Here is a 22685-nt window from a genome sequence, read left to right as displayed (position 1 = left end):
GCACCCTCCACTCACCTGCAAGAACTGAACATCTTGGAAGAGCTCCTGGATGAACCTTCGGGATGGAAGTCGAAATGTACAGTGTGCTAGCAAGTAGGACACCTCAGAGTAAAGGCATATGTCATCAAATGCTTGGGGATACTTCTCCTTAATTCTGACAAGAGAATAAACAAAATTTTGTAAGTCTTGAACAGATTTCCATTGTATTAAAAAGACCCCATCTTTTCAATAAGATGTCATCATTAATTCTTCAGTATAGGAATTATAAATCCCAGAACTGACACAGTAAGAACATCACAACAGACAGCATTACTTTGCACAAAACTGGAAGAAATCTAAGCTAATGAGATGAAACAGAAAATATGGCTTTTAAGTTGTACAGAATTACTGTGATTGCCTAGGCTTAAAATAACAGACTTGGAAAGAGAAGAGTGTATCAAATAATTGGCATCCACATGTACAGCAGTTATGAAAATATGGAAAAAGATTAAACTAATCTTTTAAATCTGTAAGCATTTTTGAAACTAAACCATACACTTCTGCATTTTCTTTTAGCAGTTGTTGGTTTCCATTGTCTTAAAACTATAGCAATATTAAAATAATTAGCCCAAAAACCTACAGGTTATAACACTTAGTCCCTGGATTTATATTCCCATATCTGAATATTTTTTAAAAGTAAATTATTTTCAGTAAATTATTTGCTTAAAGTAGAGCTGGGTTTCTCAAGAAATCACTTTCGGTTTGTTATTGTACTTATCTATTATTCAGCAAAAATAAAAAAGTATTTGTTTCTTTTATCTACATGCTACACTAGGTATGTAATTACTACAGTTGAATTACTGATTTTAAAAGGTTTGGTTAAGAGTAAATAATAAACACAGAGCAACAATGTAAAGATTAATTGTTTACCTTCTACATTACATTCAATCCTATCTGCCTGACAACTTTTGAGAAGTGAGGTTATTCATGGTCCCTGAGACCTTAAGAGAATACTTATGACTAAGTGTTGCTAAAGTATCTGTAATGCACTGAACTTACGTCAGGAGTCCAGTTTCATGGCCCTTAGTTCCTACTGAACTGCTCAAGTTGATAACTAAACGCAAGACCTCTTTCCGCAGAAGTATCCTGCACACTGGTGTGTCATCTGGGATTGACTTTACTCCTGGAAAAACAAATAAAACAGTGTGGATTTAAACAGAATTGTCTTTGGCTGAGCTAACCTTGCACAATAAGTCTGTTTACGCATTTCATACACACATGAACACACACACTTACATACGTATTCTGATCTATCAAAAATATTTCTACTGAAATTAGAACTTAGAACACCACTATTTTCAGGACTTTAAACAGTCAACCTTTTCAAAAATATTTCCACCATTTCAAAGAAAAACCTGCAAGTTAAAGTTACAGTGGTATTGTTATCACTAAAGCATGTTGCAAACTGGATGAGCTTCTATCAGATATGGGAGAATTCAAAAACCAGCTACTTCATAAGAAACCATCATAATTCAAAATATAATACACAAATACATAATAAAGTATATCTTTACAGTAATTCAATAATTCTTAAACTTTTTTTTAAAATTAACATCTGTAGAAGAAAAGACAATTTGCTTGTAATGTCAGGTATTGAATAATCTGCAGAAATGCTGTATAGCAGAGGGAGAAGAGTTTAGAACTGTATTCTCCCACCTGGAGATGGATGATGTTTTTATTCAGAGTTTTCTGGTTTTGTCTAATAAAGAGCATTAATTTGTTGCAGTATACATAAGTGAAATATAAGTTTTTCACAATGCCTAAAATATATGTTATTAGTGATAATCTCTAATAATCATAAGGCTTTCAGACTTACCTAATACAAGCTCTGTACTCTTGGTGCTGCTGGCTGAACCATGGGATACTGCATCACTACAGCCTGAAATTCCAGAAAATTTGGAGGAATGCACATCTAAGTGATTGTGAATGGTCTGCCCACACCAGTCAGTATATGGAATGTCTGAAAAATCTGACATAAACAAGATGTACCTTTGTTATTCACACTTTTCCTCGCTTCACATGCTTTCATTATTTTTCAACAATTGCAAACGTGCAAGATGCACTAAGTACTATGCATAAAATCAGCTCAGAACTAGATGGTGGATTTGGGACAAATATTATTCAAACTCTTCCAAAATTATCTTTTAAAAAAAAATCTTAAAATACATTAGTGGAGTCTTTTCCAGACACTGATGGAAGTCTGAGAAGCCGTCACACATAGTACTGATATAGTTACTGATATACCCATGCTCCATTTTATGGAACACAATAGAGATGTTCTTGTATGTGCAGACTTTTTTTTGTTCACACAACTGTCACAGGTGTTTGCAGGAAGGGCTCTGGCAAGAGCCAGGCTCTGCTGCACCTGTAACTATAGGTGGGATTTTATCTGCCACCCCTTCTTACTACTAACTCAACCTCCAGCTTAGCTCTCTGAGCCATTCCTCACATTTGTGCATCACTCCCTTTGCCAACATTGCTACTAATAAATGTCTAACAGTACTGTAAAAACAGTGAGTGCTCCTACTAAAGCACCCACTACTGGATTATCTTTCCATCACAGGAATTGACAAAATGCATGTAACTGCAAGCTCTGCAGAGAAGGTTAGAAAAAATAACTGCAACTCGCATCTGAATCTCAAAGTATGAGAAAAGATGACTTAATCACAGAAATTACAGCTCAGCTTCAACAGACTCCACAGATTTCCTTCATTGTACTTTATGGCACAGACTTGATTTGATGTCAGACTTTTCATTAGTTGAACAGCAAGTGTCAGGTTTCAGAACACGCATTTTAAGTACTAAATAAGGTTTCAAATTTTTTTATTTTGACATGCTATTAGAAATACTAAAGAAATCGGCAGACAACTACTCCTACTAGTACTACAGAGTGGAAAGCTGGAAATGACCATGGCAATACCACTGGTTGCACAATGAGCTTATCAGAGAAATAATTTTAAGGTCAATAGTCGGTTAAAAAAAAACCCTACCAGATTATTTAAAGATGAACAAAAGCCAGTATGTTCTCTCAGTTTTAACACACTTCACCACAAGGAACACTAACCTGCACGATTATAGGAAGAGCTCACTTTGGTGTTAGGCTGATAACCCAGAATCTGAACACAGACACAGTAAAGACAGTTCTCATCTGTGTGCTCCTGGAGCCCTGTGTCCTCGGTACCTTCTAAGAACTGACAGGCATCTGAACGGCTGGTATTCATTATTTCTGTGAGACTGATCTGCTGGCGGAGCATCTGAAAAGGGCTTTTGACAACATCACTTGCACCTGATGGAAGACCTGTAAATAAGATTCAGTTATCAAAAAACTTCCACAAAACCAAGCAACCAATGCTAACTCTTTCAATTAATTCCACTTTCAAGCCTTTTAAGGCTGGGGACAGAGTGCATGTGAAGACCTATAGAGTGTTTTTCTGGAGTGGTTAAGCTCCCGAGATTGTTAGCATTTGAGAAGAGACAAAGTTTTAGTTCCAACTTATTATATATAACAAAACATTGCAAAGGACAGAATTCAACCTCTAAATACACACACTGTAAGAAGGTAAGTGGTAAATCCTGACATGGTATCAACATTACTAATACCCACATAACACCAATACATTACCAATTTTCATGTGTCAAACCAGATTAATACAACGATATACCAGATGTTGAATTACACATGCACCAACGCAAAAATAAACACAATTTAAAAAACTGTAACTTAGTGACCGTGACAGGAAGAAACTAGACTCAGCAATGCAGAAACAAGCAGAAGACACTTTAGTGACATGCTCTTCCCTGGGTGGAAAAAACAAACAAATACAGTTTTGAACAACAGTTACTTTACACTGAAACGTAGCAAACTACAGAGACATACTTCCAGCAAAATCAACTTTGTGTATAATATAAAAGGGGAAAAAAACCCCAAAAATGTAGGACAAGAGCTATCCAAATAAACTATTAAAAAAAGTGTCAAGCCTTCTTTTTTTCAGTTGAAAAAACCCATATCTAAGACCCTACATTATCTTCTCTAGAGATACATTCCAGAACAAGCCAGGCATTAGAACACTTGCAATTCTCTCATCCCATAATCTTCATTGATCAATTGCCATGGACACATCACAGAAAGACAATTTACTTTCTGAAATACACATCTATTACTGTAAGTTCCTATAAATGATCTTGTAATCAAAGGGAAACAGTTCAATATGTGGGATTCATATTTTTCTAAGCTTAAATTTTGTTACTTCCTGTAATAAGCATCACTACCAGACTCTGAGCAGCATTAGCTCATGTTATCAGAGATATGCAGGTTTTCCTTCATTTTTTTAGAGCAGGACCAAACTTTGAAGCAACACATTAGCTCAAACTAAATGAAACAGGAAATTAATGGACTACTATCCTGATTCCAGAACACAGTCCTCAAAGTTTAATAGCTAAAATGATGTTTTCTGTAAAGAAAAATTAACAAATAAATCAACAACCCATCCAATATACCAATAAACAACAGAAAGCTACAGGAGAAGATTAAAACCAGTACCTCCTGCATCAGATGTAAAGACCCTAGATCCATGCTCATCAAATGGAGGTGTAGTTTTCTTCTGGAAATATGGGGTTTCCTTTACCTGGAATACCCAAGTGAAAATTAAAATTAAAATTAACAGAGGTGATAATCAAACATAAGAAAAAAAAAACATTTTATGAGGAAATTAAATCTTGCTTTTCTTTCACTTCAAGAAAAATGCATCATTAGAGGAAGAAATTAAGAATGAGCTCCTGAGTACTAAAGAAAAGCCAAATGAGAAAAATATACATCTGTGAATGAACATTATTGACAAAGGCTCATCAAGAGTCAGCAGATTTTAAATGGTGGTGACAGGCTGTAAGGAACCAGTGACGCAGAGTGGCTGTTCATAATCTGTCCACGATCATGCAACACCACTGGAGATCTTGGGAATGAAGTACAAAAGCAACCAGGACATCTAAAATGCTGCCTGTAGGTTGTAGAGCTGAGGCATGTCTCAACTACAAAGAGCTGAGAGAGACAAAATGAGGTAACAAATATGCCACAATGACTTGAAGGAGAAAGAAAAACTAGTCATTTCACAAAGGAAAAACAGAAGCAGATACATGATTTAACATAATTTTGCCCTATGTTTAGCAATTTTGTGAGATTGGTAAGAAATTTATTTAGATTTGAAAGGCAAATATTAAGTAAGATAAAGATAAGGAAGACCACTTTTACCTTTGACATAGACCATGTCCTGATTTTGATGATTAAGTAACACAGTATTAAACCCTATGATGCATCAGTTTGTTAAATAGGAGTGTGTTTCTACCAAGTAGAAAGAAGAAGGAATTTTCTGAGACACTGAAAATAATCTGTTCTAACCTAAATATATGTATTTTCAAAGTTAAGACAATATAATTTAATACTATAATGATATATATATAAAGAATCTATTATTTAAAACAGACCATGGTAGCAGGGAGTTAACTGTGTGATTATGCACCTAATTTATAGGTGGCTGATGAACATGTCAATTATTGGTTGGCTAAAGCAGAATTAACGAGTGTGCACAGACTATGCTAATTTTAGTATAAGAGCCAGATGTCAACTAAAAATCTTATGACAGCAAATTTGTCAGCAAAACCACTGTTTAACACTCCTCTGACAGCAAAACCACTGTTTAACATTCCTCTAACACTGTCTTTGCCATTATTTGCCTTAAAACAAACCAGCCTAGTGACCTTGTGTAAAAAAGTGAGAACAGTTAGAAAAGAAACTCTAGCTCTCCAAAATGTATTTCTTTAAAATACCACATCCATTTTTCCTCATTTCTCTAGATTTAATCTATCCTGATGAAAAGGCAACAGCTGACTGCCTTTCGGTATGAAAATGCAGATGAACCAAATCAGTTAACATATACATACCTGAAATATTTCGTTGATATCCACTGGGAGAGCAAGGCCAATGTAATCATCAGAGCTACCGTAAGTAGCGTTAGAAACCATGGAGCGAACAGAGGAGGAACGCTGAAGTGTGTTTTGGTTAATAGGACTTAATAAATCTTCTTTATCTAACGAAGCATAACTTAAAGCTTTCATGAACCTGTAACATTGAAACAAATAGATCACATTTGCAGTTACTCTCTCATTCTGGCACATTAAAAGTAAAAAGGACTGCTGACACAAAGACCATCCTCATCCTCCCACTGCAGATCTCAGAGCTTGTTAGGACAAATTACAGCTATAGGCTCATTGCTTTTTCTGCCTCATATTGTCTTGCATGGTTTGGCAGCTCCTGACAATTCCTAATTCTTGATACAGGAACTCCTGCCCATCCTGCAAAACTATGTATTTTCTTCAACATTCTAGCTTTGAATATTTACAGCCCAGACACAGCCAGTAAAGATTTGGGTTTCTAAACTCCTAAATACCTAATTTTGAAATGTGCCTATGCACTGAAGGTGTATTTCCTGGATATTCACAAACTCTGAGCTGAGCAGGCACATCCCTGCAAAGGCACACCTTGAGCCTACCAGTGATACACACAAGGAACATTTTTTTCCTCCCATACTCCAAAGGAGCCATCCAGTAGGGTCACCCAAGCACAGAGGAAGTATTTGCTCAACATGAATGCACAAAGAACAAACTTAAACCCACACAGTGAGTGGAGCTGACTTGACAAATAATTTGAAGAACAAAGAAAGAAACAGAATGGGAAAATCAGACAGGAGAGAAGAGGCTGGAGAACAAGACCTCAGTGGTGACCTGATGATGGAAATTTCACATCTGTCATTTTCTTTCTCATCAAACAGAAAAACCTAAAAATATTTTCTGATAACCAATCTATGTAGATGGCCTATATGCCTTGGATTAAAGCTTCCTAATAAAGGCACACCTCAGGAACACAGAATTTTTATTGCAAATTATGATACACTGGAGGATAAAGTGAACACTGGATTTTTTGACTTTTTGCCTTGGAAGAAGTTTTCTATCTACTTTTTATTTGGGCAGTAAAGTGTCCTCTTATCCCTACGGATGGGATTTATACTGGGATAAAATTAAATTATCAAAGTTTGACCATGGAAGAAATTATTATGTAATGGAAATGCACAAAATACAGCTGAGAGGATATCAACAATTTTCTTGGCAATTCTGACCAATGCTAGTGACAGTAGCAGTGGACTCACAAAAGAAGTCAAGCCATACTTCATAAAAACAGGGAAAAGTCCCCAGGTTGTGCCAAAGGAGGTTTAGATTGGATATTAAGAAAAAGTTCTCTAATGAAAGGGTTGTCAAGCACTGGAAAGTATGCCCAGGGAAGTAGTTGAGTCACCATCCCTGAAGACATTTAGAAAACGTTTGGATTTGGCACTTAAGGACATGGTTAAGTGGAGCACTTGAGCGTGCTCTGTTAATAGCTGGACTCAAGGGTCTTTTCCAACCTAAATAATTGTGTAATCATGAAACCCAGAAAGTTGTCAACTGCATTAAATACTTAGTAATAAAACATTCTACAATTACTCTCAACATGAATTAAAGACAGACGTTTTAATCCCAAACATTTGTCCCTGCTTTTCCTAGAAAAACGAACAGATACAGCATTAGTAGTGATAAACAGCACCAAGTTGTCATGAAAGAATGTCTGCAGGGGATAGCTGAGAGCCACTATCAGGATCCAAAATATGTGTGTTAGTATTTCTGGCTGGTATTTAAAGACTAAAGTGGGAAATTTATCCTCAGAAAATTTATGCAAAGAAAAAGGCTTTTTAACCTTCTGAAAAAAAGAACAACTAAAAACACTGCAAAAGTAAATCTATGACTGTTAGTTGCTAGTAACACATAAATCTGTCAATAAACCGTAAATAAAACTTTTCAGAAGACTGACAGAAAAATTGATTTGGAAGTTAAAAATGACACTTTTTTTTTCTACTTTATTTTTAAAAAAGCAGCTAAGAACAGTTTTAGCTGGACCAGTAAATATACTCTGAATTTATTCATAAATATAATCTGAAATTGTAAGGACCGTAATTTTTCAGTGGGGACACACCATAACCACCAAGAAAAACACATGTACTAGTTTGACTGCAGTCTTTCCAATCAATTATATTAGCAACTAACACAATCTGAATCTCTCTTTGAGTATGCATGTCTGCAATTATTTAACCTTCTCAGAGATACAAGCACTCCAGACATTTCAGTTCAGTGTTAAGCAGGTCAGCTCAAATCCTTGACTCTATCCACTGACACAAGAGAACATGAACAGCTAAGCACCAGGAATAGTCAGTGTGACATTGTGTGCAGGATCAAAGTCCACTGCAGCAAGGCTGCTCTGCACATCAAGGGCATGCTGCAAGGAATGGTAAAACATTACTTACAGACATTACAGAACCTGTACTACCACTGAAATGACACCCACTTGTTCCTACACTAGCAGAGGACGCCAGTGACATAGCTAGGAATGGCACTTCAATTTCCAGGATAGTGCAGTATAACTACTAAATCATCCTTAATCTAACCAACATACTCAGTCTAGCTCTAACTTATTTGAACAAAGGCATCTTTCATGGCATCTTTCCAGAATGATGCAAAAATACCAACACAGATGGATGTTTCTTTTAATCAGGACATACACACTCAACTGGGTATGAGGAGGGCAGCTCAAGGACTGAGCATTTGCTTTTTCCACAGTAAGCAGATGACTCATGTATTGGTAGCGTCTCCCCCTTCTCTCATTCGAGAAATGATAAGGCAAGAACAGAGATAAAAAGTGCCTATTCCATCTCAACAGTAATGTGAAAATCCAATGCACTAGCTAAAAGATGATGTGAAGGAAAAATTTAGTACAAGAGCTTTTAAGGGAAGGTTTTTAAGCAGTGACTGTTGCAGCTGGGAACAGTGTCAATGTCAAGAGCTAGACATCTTATGTAACTATCTAATTAGTCTTCAGAACATCTAATATTGCTCAAAAATAAAGAGGTGACACTGCCATCTAAAAATAAATGCTATGAGTAAAATCTTTGATCTGCTGTAGCTAAGAAGCCAAACTGACATTCCTATCAGTGGTACCAGTATCTCATCACTGGCCTCAGTGCTGCAGTGAACACAAATATAGCATATTGGCAGGAGGCCCTGTCCTAAAACCTCCCCAAGTGACATCGAGAAAATTCTGAAATGTATCTCTGACTTCATGGGCAATTCAATGTGTTTGCAACTTAATAATATTAGCAACTTAATAATGTTAACAACTTTAATAATGTTAGCACTGCAACTGCATTTTTTATATTATAGAAGTTAAAACAGGAAGAAAACATGATAAAAGGAAACTTTTTCCTTTGTCAGCAACAGCATTATAAAAGGTTAGCACAGCTATGAAAGCTGGGCTTCTCTGACAGCCCTTACAAAGTGGACAATTATCCTTCTGTTATTCACTTAATATATCAGTACTGCTTTCAGTGAAGTTATGAATCACCTTGCAACAACTGTCCCTTTAAGATGCAGATTAAAAAAATATTAGGAAGACACTGAAGTTGTTCTTACAGCACTGAAGTAAGAAATGAGCACAGAACAATTTCTTACCGGCTTGGGGTTAGTCGAGAATCCAGGCTGCCAGACTTCATGGTGATAGTGTCAGTAAACAGCACATCCTTTGCTGGAGATGCCAGGGCTTCTGAGTGAGACAGTGAGGGATGCATCCTCTGCTGCTGCAGGCGCTTTAGTGTAGCATAGCCAAACGCATCTCGAGAACTCGTGTAGCTGAAGTTATAGTCAGCAAGACTTTTTATCGTAGCAAGAGAAGGAGCTTTAAGAGACTGGGCTCTTCTGGGAAGGGTATGAGAAGACCCCGGTGGAACCAGGGATACAGAGTTGGATTTTGAGAGAGGCAGGTGGTTAGACTGTGGTGTTGAACAGTGACTTGGTTTAACTGTCTTTGTGCTTACGACAGTACTCAAACTTCCACAGTCAGTATCTACATTTGTAGTGTCCACACCTACAGTCTCCCTTGAAGGGCTAGAGCTCATTGAACTTATACCACTTGTAGTGGTATCTGTATTAAAACTTAAGCTACGGCTCTTGAAATGTGTTTGTGTAGTACCATCTCCAATTAGCCTTTCTTTGCTTGTGTTTTCCCGATGAATTTCATTTCCAAGACCTTTTGGTAGCTTCAGATCATTTTCTCCGATACTCTGAGTACAATCAGTATCTTCCACATGTTTGCTTCCAACAAAAGAAGTTTCTAATCGTAAAGTCTGGATTTTTGGAACTCTGAAAACAGGGTTCAATTCTTCCCCAGCAGGAAAGTCTATGCTACCACTAGGTTCTGTTACTGTACGATTTCGCCTCAGAAATTTACTGTCAGATGATGTCAGCTTTCCTCCTTTTGGATCACTGCTACTTCTATGTTTTTTATTAGGTAGAGTAAGAGAGTTTAGAATGCGATTTTTCACAAGTCTACTAGAAGAAAAAAAAGGAAAGGGACTACGGTCTTTGTCCTTTGAAGGTCCAGGTCTGTCATAAAATATTTGTTCTGCATCTTCAGTAATATCTAGGAAGAAAGTACTGGTGGAAGTACTACCAAAACGGTCATCCTCCATGATGAACATGCCTGAAATTATACAAGACTTTGTCACAAAAATAGGCATTTCTTCCAAGTCTACAAACTATGTTGCAAAATAGGAAGCCATTCTATAGAAGCACAAGTGAGAGTCTCTGCAATTTACTGGAATGTTAATTCCTCTTTTTTTTCTGCAGAACCTCATGCAAATTAGCTATTTTGAGGAGTAACTGACCTGAAGATTTCCCTGCTTCAAAAGAAAAGCCGCACTGTCTTATTTCAGTGCAAACATCCAGCTACTAGGATTACAACCTAAGAACTCCTTTAATGATACCTAAATACGGCATATTTCTTAATTTAAATTCCAAGTATCCATAGAAAAAATAAAATGCATTAGGTACTTGAAATACACAATAATTTAAATACAGCAAAATTCTGTGTGTGTGTGTGTATATTTATTTCTTTGAGGGCAACCAAGTGTATCTTTGTACCTAAGCACTGGGGTTTCTGTAGCATGTTACAGCAAACTGCCATGACTCAAAAATAACTAACTTACCCTCATGTGAAAATTTTTCTTCTACATCAAGTGTTTTAAGCTAAGACACTCTTTTACCCCCTCTGACTCGTTTGCATCTCTCTGAATGGACATAAATGTCCTATTGCTTGTACTGTTTTACTGCAAGACCACCTTTATACCATTGGTCTGTACCTCATCCTACCAAAAGGTTGATGAGAACACCAAAATGCTGTTTGTGGTGGGCTGGGCTCTTTGCAGGTATTTTTTGTTTGCTTGTTCATTTTTCTCCTGTTTTCTTGTTTTGGTGTTCTGGTTACTTACTTGATGGAGCAGATTCACTTTCACTGTTGTGCCTTGAACTGGTAGACTCAGAGTTCAAGCTAAGAGTGCTTGGTATAGAAGAAAGTTCATTGCAGAGCTGCTCCATGTCATCAGGGACCACTGGCCAAGGCTGTCTACGACTGTGTCTCACTGCATCCCAGTTGTGATGCTTCAAAATGTCACATCCTTGTTTAGTTTTGGCTATTAGACCAAGCACGTAGACACAGGTTCTGTATTTAATGTATATATAGAAAAAAAAAGAGCAACAATAATAGCACCTAATTAAACTAAACTTACTTGACATTTGAAAGGAAACAACTTCAGAGCAATTCAGGAGAAACTTCACGAAACTGAGAAACAGCATACTGTTAATTTTATTTTGCAAATCAATTCAAGCTCAGGAAATTCAATAATATATCTGAGAACAAGATAGTGTTAAAAAATAATAATTACCACAACGGCCTGATTACATAAAGTAGAAAACTACCTTTTGAAAAAAAGGCCCAACATTTATACAGTAGCAATGTTAGACAAAATGCCATCTATTTATGCTTTTAAATATTTAAAAAATGTATTGAATAAAAAAGATGGAATAATAAATTCTCACAGAGATATAAACAGCAAGTATTTTGTTTTACAGAACAGGAGAAAAGTAGTATCTACCTTTTTTCATAGATTTGTTTACTTCATGTTCTTTCAGATTTCCTACACAATTCTGCAGTTGCATAGAACTGAGACTGATACTCAAACACCAGTGACTTTAACAGCTGGTTTCCAATAAGGTACAAATCTGTACTCATGTAAATCAGGTAAAGTTATCTGAAAACTGATCACAACTACCATCTGAAAATTTTACGTATATATCAGACATACATACCCTCTAACAGACAGAACCTCACAATGTTGAGCAAGTGCCATTATATCAGGAATTACATTCTCCTCTTGAAGCAAGTTAAGACCCCAATTCGATGATCCGATATTGCCCTGGAATGAAATTTTTCAAGTAAGTTTTGATCTCAATATGATCTGCAGCACGATCTATCAATGTAAAGCTTTGACAATTTTGTTTGTTAGTAGTAGAGTTTAAAGCCCATCTTCCCAAAGCAGTTGAAAGACCCGAGTACCCTTTCTGGCATTTCCTAGCTGTGCTAATAAAAAAGCACTCAGCACACCTTGTATAATACCTAAAGCTGCTCAAAGTTAGAACTAATATGTATTTATAAGTTCTACTATAGCCTGCAGCATGATCTTGGTTTATTCATTTTACATTCCTCTTACACAGGCATCTGGTTACATATCTACAGTATCTTCCCCTACAGTCCCCTTGGACAAGTGTTCCGAAATTAACTTTGGGGAAGGCAAGAAGCACATTTAGGAGTGTAGCTTGGATATACACCAACACTAGGTTTTTGCCTGTCCCAAGTACCAGGGCATCATGACCACATGGATTAACACTGGCAGCCAATTTCCTTGCAGAAACATTAGGGACTACCACAGCAAATACATTAAATTCAGACCATGGCAACTTTTAACTTGTAACTATCAATTCCATACTAACACTCATATGGCAATGTGTTATTCTTATTTGTTAAAAAGAAAAAATGACAAAGTGATTATTAAAAACCTCAGAATGAAACAGTTGCAGTGAACCATCTTCAACTGAAAGTATCATTATGGAACAAAATGCTAACTTGAAAAAAATCACGTATTTTTTGAAAAAAAAAATCCTTATTTTTTTAGTTTTATAGAACTTTGCTTAGTTATTTAAGAATCAACAGTTATAACGGAACTAAACAACTGCAAAACTCAGTAAATATATTACTAACCAAGGCCCAAAGGGCTGCCTTCAGCTGCTTAATTCCTTCCCACTTATCCAGCATTGGAGAACGAACAGTGTAACTTAGATCTGTAACAATACTCTGAAGGAGAAAAACAGAAGAAGAAAAAACTAAGTTGAAAATTAATAGGAGACTTCAGCCAAACAGGCTCTCTTGCATTTATAGTAGAAGTTAAAGCAATAATTCAAATCATGCACTCTAGGAAGAACAGTGGTAATTCTGTAATGATAACCATAAATTAACAGCAGTAATAATGCAAAAGAAAGTTTCAATGAAATAGCAGATTGCATTAAGTTATTTCAAATATTAAAAGGATGACAGATTAGTCAAACTAACACACTGCAACATATACACTTTCTCTTGAACTTTTCGAAGAGCATTGTCAATTCAATAAATCATTTTGCCAACCCACATCAAAAGTGAATTTAAGCAATTATGGCTTAGGGCTTGCTTTCTTAGATTTTCAAAATATTAGAAATATTTTATTCCCTCATCTCCCAATTTCTGTATGCTTAAAAAGAAAAGGCATAGTTTAACCACAAGCATAACTGAATATACAGTCCACAGAGACTAACAATTTTTTCTTTTTATGAATTGGCTCTCCGTGCTAAGATTTTGCTAGTCATTTTAAGAAAAATGTTGCAAGGATATTTCAGTGTTAGGAAGGCACTTTACATGAGATTAGATGGCAAAGACTGCCTTCACAATTTAAGACTCAAAATCAACTTCTTCTACAACGCCTATTTAAATGCCATCTCTTTTAAAACCTTTTTTCAAAATGTTTATAATGATCTTTAAAATATTTCAAGTTATAAATTATTACTATCCTCACCTGAGACTCCAATAAATGGCAGCCTGTTTTATGGTGCACCAGTTGGCCATAAAGGTGAACTGGCAGGTAGACATGTGGTCGCTGTAATCTGGGAGAAAGAGAAACATACATAGGTTTCCCAGCACTTCAAATATCTTATTTTAAAATAAATTACACTGCAATGTAATACAATGGCTTACCCGTGATTTTTTTCAAATGGAGAATTCTTCTGAGAAATTTAGAAAGTAATAAACTGTTTCAATTGGAAAGGACAATCATCTAATCCAACTGCCAAACCACTTCAGGGTTGACTGGAAGTTAAAGCCTTTTGTTAAGGACACTGTCCAAATGCTTCTTCAACACTGAAAGACTTGGGGCATCAACCACCTCTCCAGGATGCCTGTTCTCCTATGTGACCACCTACAACCCTTGTGGTAAGGAAATACTTCTTGGTATCCAGTCTGAACCTCTCCTGCTTCAGCTCTGAACCATTTCCATGCATCCTGCCCCTGCATGCCAGGGAGAAGAGCTCAGCACCTCCCTGTGCCCTTCCCCTCCTCAGGAAGCTGTGGAGAGCAGTGAGGTCACACCTCAGCCTCCTTTTCCCCAAAGTGGACAAGCCCAAAGACTTCAGCTGCTCCTCACTGGAGGTTCCAGCTCTGATTCCCTCCTCAGGATGCACGGAAGGACCTTCCCATCCTTCTCTGCCGGCAGGGCCCAGCAGGCCCCAGGCGAGGCCCATCCCCTCCCTGGGCCGGCTGTGCCCTGCTGGGTGCTCTGGGATGGGCTTTGGCTGTGCCCTGCTGGGTGCTCTGGGATGGGCTTTGGCTGTGCCCTGCTCCGTGCTCTGGGATGGGCTTTGGCTGTGCCCTGCTCGGTGCTCTGGGATGGGCTTTGGCTGTGCCCTGCTCAGTGCTCTGGGATGGGCTTTGGCTGTGCCCTGCTCCGTGCTCTGGGATGGGCTTTGGCTGTGCCCTGCTCGGTGCTCTGGGATGGGCTTTGGCTGTGCCCTGCTCAGTGCTCTGGGATGGGCTTTGGCTGTGCCCTGCTCCATGCTCTGGGATGGGCTTTGGCTGTGCCCTGCTCGGTGCTCTGGGATGGGCTTTGGCTGTGCCCTGCTCGGTGCTCTGGGATGGGCTTTGGTTGTGCCCTGCTCGGTGCTCTGGGATGGGCTTTGGCTGTGCCCTGCTCGGTGCTCTGGGATGGGCTTTGGCTGTGCCCTGCTCGGTGCTCTGGGATGGCCTTTGTCCTCAGGGCTGCCCGGGCACTGCTGACCCACCCTGAGCCACCCCTCTCCTACTTCACCCCTGTGCCCGGTGTCACTCCTTCCCAGGTGCACAATCCACCATTTGGACTTGACAAATTTCACCCCATTTAAGATTGCTCAGTGCTCCAATCTATCTAGATCCCTCTGCAAGGCCTCTTGTACCTCAAGAGAATCCACAGCACCTCCCAGTCTGGATCATCAGCAAAACCTGCTACTGGTGCACTCACCTCCAGCACTGATACAGAACTGGCCCTGGAATGGAGCCCTGAGGAACACCACTGGTGTGACCAGTCACCAACCAGATGTTGCCCCATCACTACAACACTTTGGGCTCAGTCCCTTAGCCAGTTCTTCAGCCACCACTCCATGAACCTGCTCATCCCACAGCATGACAACTTGTCCAGAAGGACGTGGAGGACAGCATCAAAAATCTTGCCAAGATCCAGGAAAACAACATCTACCACCTTCCCTTCACCCTACTGGGTGACCTTACCACGGAAGGCTAACAACTTAGTTTAAGAAAACTTTCCCTTTGTGAACCCATGCTAACTGTTCCTGATGACTGCATTGTTTTTCAAATGCCTTTCAACAATACCCAGTATAATCTTCTACATAATTTTCCCAAAAAATGAAGTTAGACTAATAGGTCTGTACCTCTCTGGATCTTCTCTTATGTGCTTCTTGCAAACTGGAATAAACTGGCTAGATTCCAGTCAGCAGGGACTTCCCTAGACTCACAAGACTTTTGGCAGATGATAAGAGATGGGTCTGCTAGCTCCTTTAGTACTGGTGGGCTAGTACTGATGAGGCTAGTCCCTCAGCCTGGTGGGAACCAGGCCCCATGACCTGGTGAACATTCAGCTGACACAGATGGTCCCTTACAATGTTAGCGTCCACATATGGAAAGATACAGTTTCCACATTTGTGGACCTCTCGCTCAGAGAACCAGGCAGCCCAAGGTCTATCAATATTGCTGAAGACTCTGGCAAAAAAACCCACAACATTTTAATTCATCTCTTGTTTTCTCTTCATCCCTGTAAGTCAGGTGACCATCTTCAGCAAGAATTGATGCAGTGTTTTCTTCACACCTCCTCTTTCCTGTTGTGTCACACAACATACTCAGCTTCAGTCCTGAATGAGCTTTGGCCTTTTGTGCCTTCTTTCTGCTTACGTGAACCATGGTTTTGTAGTCCTTCCTGTGAAGGGTGATCTTCTCAAGATTGTTTATTTCCTTTTCCTCTAGAGCTCCATGAAGAGTTCCCTGTTCAGCCAAGGTGGTCTTCTGCCCTGCTTGCTTGACTTACAACACATGGGATTGCCTACCCCTGTGCTTCTAAAAGATAGCTCCTAAAGATAGACCACCATTTCTGGACTCCTGGGCCTCAAAAATGTACTCTACTAAAGCAGCTCCCCAAGTTAGCTCCCCTGAAGCCCTGAGTAGCAACTCTGCTGTGCTTTTTTCTCATTACATTGAAAATTTTAAACTTAAACATGCCATGATCACTGTGGCCTAGAGAACCTCCCCTCCATCACATCTCCCATAAGCCCTACATTCACAAACAGCAAGTTGAGGAGGGCATCTTTCCTAGTTGGCTCACTGAGTATCTCTCCTACAGACTTTCTCCTACTGAGAATTTCCAAGGCTGCTTGTCATTGCATTACATTATCCGCAGTTGATGCCTAGAAGTTGAAATCTTCCACAGGAAGCCCATAAGAACAAGAGCTACTGATCCAGAAGTTTCTCCTACTTGTCTATACAATGACTCATCAGTACTAACATCCTGGCTGAGCAATCAGTAGCAGACACCCACTACATCACTTCCTTTGTTTTCCATCCCCTTAATCCTCACCCAGAGGTTCTCAACCACATCACCACCAACTGTAAGGGCTGTATAATCAAACCTCTTCCTTATATATTTATCTGCCCATCCCTGCTGAAAAGCCTGTAGCCCTCCATTCCAGCACTCCAGCCATGGCACTCAATCCACCAAGTCTTAATAAAATGAATCATAAAAGCTCTAAAACTAATTATATAGAAGCTCTGAAATAAATTACATTAAAACTCTGGGAGTTAAGCAATGCATCCAGTTCATCCTGTGTGTTTCTTACACTGTGCTGATGTACTGCTCCAGAAGCATAATAAACTGAAATCCTGTTGGTAGCCCTTTCCCTCATACATTTCAGTTTACAGCTCTCCAGATCAGTTCCCCCAGCTTGTGCCCCAGAATGCATTTTCCTAAATTTACCTTTGGTTGCTCCGACGAACATAGTTATCCCCATCAACAGGTTTGCGGTATGTTGTAAGTGCTTCATTAAGTTGTTCTTCAATCAGTTCAACGTATTTTAGGTTATATTCCTGTAAGAAAACAGACGAGGGTTGACACAGTACATTTAGTGGTTTATGGTGTTATAGCATGAGACTTTATAAGGAAGAAATAATTGAGGAAGGTTGCTTAAGAAAGACTGAATTTTTTTATGATCTGAAGGTAGGGCTCAAGAAAATGAATGCACTTCACACATAGGAGTTTGTGAGTCAACAATTAATTTCATAATTATTTTAGGGAATTTGTTAAAAAAAGGAAGAAAGAAATACTTCATATCTGACACACTCAATTTCAATAGATCATCATGCATTTCAGTACTCTCTGAGAAGCAACACTTAAACCACTAAGAAAGTTGCCAACAGGAATGAGACAAATGTCTTATAATCAATTACAAAACCAAAATAACATATGAAGAGTTTAATTGAAGTTATGACAATAATGAATTTTTCTTAATGGTCTTGTGTTCCTCTTTACTTCCTAACAGCATCAACCAATTCTGTCTTCATGACCTCTAGGTTTAACTTTAATTACCAGAGGTAACAGGTATCTTGAAAAGCAGCATTACTTTGCATACTTCTCTAGATAACGACCTTCCATAAAAACCTATTTTAGAAGGTCACTACACTCCTAAAAAATTTGCTGAAATACCAAAATTTTATAAAGGTCTTGGTAAATCAAAATCACATTTGAAGAGAAGCTATGGAACTCTAAGTCTCTGTCAACCTTTACCAGCAAAAATGCTATATCACTGATGCAATAAATGTATTTGCACAAGCTTTACAAGTACATTAAAATGCAATAATTTTTAAGAATCTCTGTTCTAAATCTGCATATTTACACCATTCCTCCTAATATCCAGCAAACATTTTCTTCTTAGCATTACCTTTTGCCACTTTTCCATCTGTTTTGTTACATAACCTCTTTCATTTAGATAAGAAAACCCCTTTGGGATGGACAGAAATCTATTAAAAAAAAAATCAGACAGTTAACATTGCAATTTAAACAACTCCCAGAATCTGAATTTGTTTCCACAATGTGAAGTCAAACAGCATATTCAACATTTACCTTAGGAGTAGAAGCAAACCCTTGTCTCCAAGATGAGAAAGAGCTGGTTTCATTTGGATAAGAGCATGAAGATTGGCCTAAAATAATTAAGAACACAAAGAGTATTTGAGCACTATTATAATTCCAAAAATGATTTGCAATAATTACAACACTCTGCCTGCAATGAAACAGCAAGTTTTTCACAAGTGTCAAATGCTAACTTAACCCTAGTATGATCAATTTTAGGTATCTTCTGTCATAAAATATAAATTACTTCACAAGAAGTATAATGAATAAAGTAAGTTGCAATTCATATTTAAATACAGGCATAATCCAGAAGTCAATGTTTTCTTGTAAGTAATATTGCAGTAGTTTCATACAAGGGGTCTTATTATAAACTATTTAAAGTCCATCAATGACAATTCAAAAAGGAAATCATCAGTACCTTCTTGCCTATTTGTACTTTGCTACTAGGGAAGGGAGTGGGGAAGAGCTTAAGAGCAGCATATCAAAAAGAGGTTAAAAAGAGAAGGGATGCTCACCTTGTCTTCACACGCCTCATCTAGAATATCAAGTGCCTCAGAAGAAATAGTTTTATTTTTATCATGTAACTGGGTCACCAGTAACTCAATCCCCCAGTTGCTGAAGAACTCTACATTAGCTCTCAGCAACACTCTTAAGTGTTTTGTGGCGTATAACCTGCAGCTCTGTAAAGTAAGGAAAATGTTTTCTTGAATGGAAGAAAAATAACTAACACAGTTCATGATTTATAACTTCTAAAAATACTTTTCAATTACTGCATTTTGCAGCAAGCAACTGTGATGCACACTTTATCTACTAAAATTACAGTTTTTTAGAGAGCTATTTATATCTCAACAAATGGGAAAACTGAATCTAAGATCACAAGTAAATTGGTCATCATAAATGTCCAATCCTACATCTTTTAATATTGTATTATTATGTCTTTTGAAGAGAATTTAGAAGCAAGTAAAAAAAAATATAGTAGTAGGGAGCTTTGTCTTTCAATGTGTCATTCCTTCAACCTCAAGTATCTTCATTACTTTCAGACTCCACTCTATCCATAAGAATCATCACATCTTTGACAGTGTTAGAGAAATATTCTCAATGTATGTCCTCCTCTTCCAAAATACAGTGAGGCATTTAAAGCTAGCACCTACATTCTCCTCTCTTTTATCTATTCTGGAAAATATTCTGTCTGTTCAGAGAACAGAAACAACTTCATTTGAAGTAATGAACATTCTTTCCTATTTGCATTTCAAATTCTTGTCATCTATCTCCCTGACATCAGTGATTGCTTGTCTAACAACGTTACCTTAAAAGTCAGGAGTTTCCTCTCCCAAATCCATGTAATTATATTTTTTATCCTTATCCACCTTCTTTGATTCAGAAGAACACATCCCAATGCCTATTTTTGAACCAACCTCTCATTCCAGCATCTATAGTATCTACTCCGTTCCAACACAGAGTAACCTCAACCATTATCAGAACAGTGTCTACTAGAAGGCTAACATGCTTAGTGCTGCTAGAAATACAGATTTCTGTTTGTGATATCAATGCCTTCACAATTTATTAAAGATGCCACTGACCCAAATAATCACACTGCACTTAGTTATACATATCAAGACTTTAGACCCCAGGTTCTATTTGAAGGACTTAATTTCTTGAGCAAAAATACAATACAGGGTATGATGTTCACAACATATTTAAAAGCTACACTTGTAGGATGTTCATTTCTCTGAATACAAAACTAAGAACCCTTTTCATATATAACAGCTTAAAAATAAAGTCATACACCTTAAATAATAAAATAAATGTGTAGAGGGCAGTAACAAAGGACTGTAAGTTGAACTGAACTTACATCAGTAGCTGCTGTCAGGATTTTAGAAAGGATGACTCTTGCCAATCCATCTCTGCTATAATCCAGACTAGAAACAGTCAGTTTTAACAAGTGATCTTGGTTCTTCAAAGAACAAAGATTAAGAAGACTGGAGGCATGCAAGGGGAGGAGGAAGAAAATAAAATTAGTATTTGAACCCACCTGAACCATCAATAATTTAAACTTGAGTATTTTGAATTATACTTTTATTACTATAAATGCGATATACAAAGTATGTTCTTGTATGAAACTGAGTAACTTTAAATTGTTATAACTATAAAGTGAAATAGGGATGAAATAATGCACTGAATTGCAAGGGGAAAACCTCAAACCAACATCTTTTATAATTGCCCTGTAAAAATTTTGTCAGCATAATTAGTGATTATCAGTTTAAAAACAAATGCTCAGGAAGCTCTGTGAACAATTCTTCATTTTAAAACATTGTGTATAAAGTTTGCCATCAAGTTAGTCTTATTAACCGTCTAGATTTTATTGTATATTACGTTTTCTAAAGCCAGTGAAAAGTTTGCTTTCTAAAAATCAACAAAATCAACAATAAAAGATAAAAAGGAGTACATTAAAACACTTGCATTTTAACTTCAAGTTTATTATATGTTGATAAACTAGTACTAGTCACCAGTCAATTTATTCCCAAAGGAACCTAAGTTTGTCTGTGCCTCAACAAAATTTTGAGCTGCAAAACTCCACTCAAATATACTGGAGTGAAATTTTAAGTGCAACATACATCAGCATTTCACAAACAGTATGGTACTTTCCATTTTTTCACGGTTTGTGTGTTTTTAGTTTAGTTAATTTTTCTATTTCCCCACACTGAGTCTTTCAGTACCCTATAATCCTTCCTGATACGCATCACTGTCACACAGGTGTGGATAGGAAAAAGTAAATTGTCTGTCACCTCTGTCTGCTTAGTAATGACAGATTAGAAGACTTTAGAAAAAAAATGGGGACCTCTACTTGTAACTTCACCAAAATAACCTGAAGTTTCCAGCTTTTCAGATGGTGGCCCTCACACAGTTTAGAATTTGCATAACTACTATACTGCAAGTACAACTCAAACCAAATAAAAGCACTCACCACTGAAAAACATTGCATTTTTCAAGCATTTTCACTCCATGAGGGTGACAAGATAAAGTACCAAAAAACAGGAAGTAGTGCTGGCTAAGGGTATTTAGTAACCCATTATTCTGAAGACTACGTTCAGGCTTCATGCCTGATGAAGAGTTGAGCCAAAGTACAATATCTTTAACCAATTCCTCCAGGTAACCTTGTCCATCCTAGCAAAATAAAGAGGAATAGCATCTGTTAGTAATAGAAATGTGTTTCTTCTTCACCGAAACTCACTACTTTAAATTTCTTAAAATGTACAAACACAATACAGAAATGCAGGCTGGAAAACAATTCAGACTAAAGAATAAGTTTCAAGGCAAATAAAAGGAGCTAAGAATGGAGATATCTTAGGATTAATTCTCTTTCTAGGAAAGGGGCAAAGTATTATTCAGTGATATTTTCCTCTGACCTGAGGCATAAAAGTCTTTAGCACAAAAGAAGCAGTTCAAAAAGGAAAGTTATACACACCATCAATAATAAAAAAAATTCCTTCAAACTCTAAGTTGAATTTAACAAAGCTGTATTTAATAAAACTTCTACATAAACATGGTCATCTTTCTCAATATTTCACATTGTATTTCTTAATTACACTGATGATTTTAGATTTAACACCCAAAATCTCAGAAGTCTTTACCAAAAACTAAGGTTGCAGGTGGCATTCAACAAGACTACTCATTCTACTTCTGGTCTTATAGCTGAAAATTTCTTACCTCCTCTGATTCAAGAAGAAATTCAGTAAATTGACAACCCACAACAGTGAGCTGCTTCGCCTTGGCATAGTCCAGATCCAGGTTAGCATAGAGTTTACTGCTAGGCTTGTAAAAATACAGCAATCTCCTTACAAACCTATAGAAAGTAGAATAGAATTGGCTATTTTTCAGTATGACAAGGAGACAGTCTCACAGTACAAAATGATGCTAGAAAAAACAGGTTGTACT

At 37.5% G+C, this 22685-nt stretch overlaps 1 protein-coding gene across 2 annotated transcripts in view; it reads right to left on the bottom strand.

Annotated features, from left to right (window-relative positions):
• RICTOR (RPTOR independent companion of MTOR complex 2) overlaps positions 1 to 22685 on the bottom strand; it is a 73815-nt gene that overhangs the window by 2986 nt on the left and 48144 nt on the right. Inside the window, exons 20-37 of one of the 2 annotated variants that reach the window (XM_054652679.2) lie at positions 22458 to 22593; positions 21715 to 21914; positions 20602 to 20728; positions 19265 to 19429; positions 18744 to 18820; positions 18562 to 18640; positions 17601 to 17710; positions 14109 to 14196; positions 13265 to 13357; positions 12316 to 12422; positions 11439 to 11668; positions 9625 to 10651; positions 5974 to 6151; positions 4580 to 4664; positions 3104 to 3337; positions 1856 to 2008; positions 1039 to 1162; positions 16 to 154 (exon numbers count right to left, since the gene is read on the bottom strand). In XM_054652679.2, coding sequence (XP_054508654.1) covers positions 16 to 154; positions 1039 to 1162; positions 1856 to 2008; positions 3104 to 3337; positions 4580 to 4664; positions 5974 to 6151; positions 9625 to 10651; positions 11439 to 11668; positions 12316 to 12422; positions 13265 to 13357; positions 14109 to 14196; positions 17601 to 17710; positions 18562 to 18640; positions 18744 to 18820; positions 19265 to 19429; positions 20602 to 20728; positions 21715 to 21914; positions 22458 to 22593 — 3352 coding nt within the window. The remainder of the gene's footprint in view (positions 1 to 15; positions 155 to 1038; positions 1163 to 1855; positions 2009 to 3103; positions 3338 to 4579; positions 4665 to 5973; positions 6152 to 9624; positions 10652 to 11438; positions 11669 to 12315; positions 12423 to 13264; positions 13358 to 14108; positions 14197 to 17600; positions 17711 to 18561; positions 18641 to 18743; positions 18821 to 19264; positions 19430 to 20601; positions 20729 to 21714; positions 21915 to 22457; positions 22594 to 22685) is intronic. The other variant, XM_054652680.2, reaches the window with a different exon arrangement.

The sequence above is a fragment of the Agelaius phoeniceus genome, chromosome Z, assembly GCF_051311805.1.
Source record: "Agelaius phoeniceus isolate bAgePho1 chromosome Z, bAgePho1.hap1, whole genome shotgun sequence".
Lineage (NCBI taxonomy): Eukaryota > Metazoa > Chordata > Aves > Passeriformes > Icteridae > Agelaius > Agelaius phoeniceus.
The sequence above is the reverse complement of the archived record's forward strand: the minus strand, read 5'-3'. Positions and strand labels throughout refer to the sequence as shown.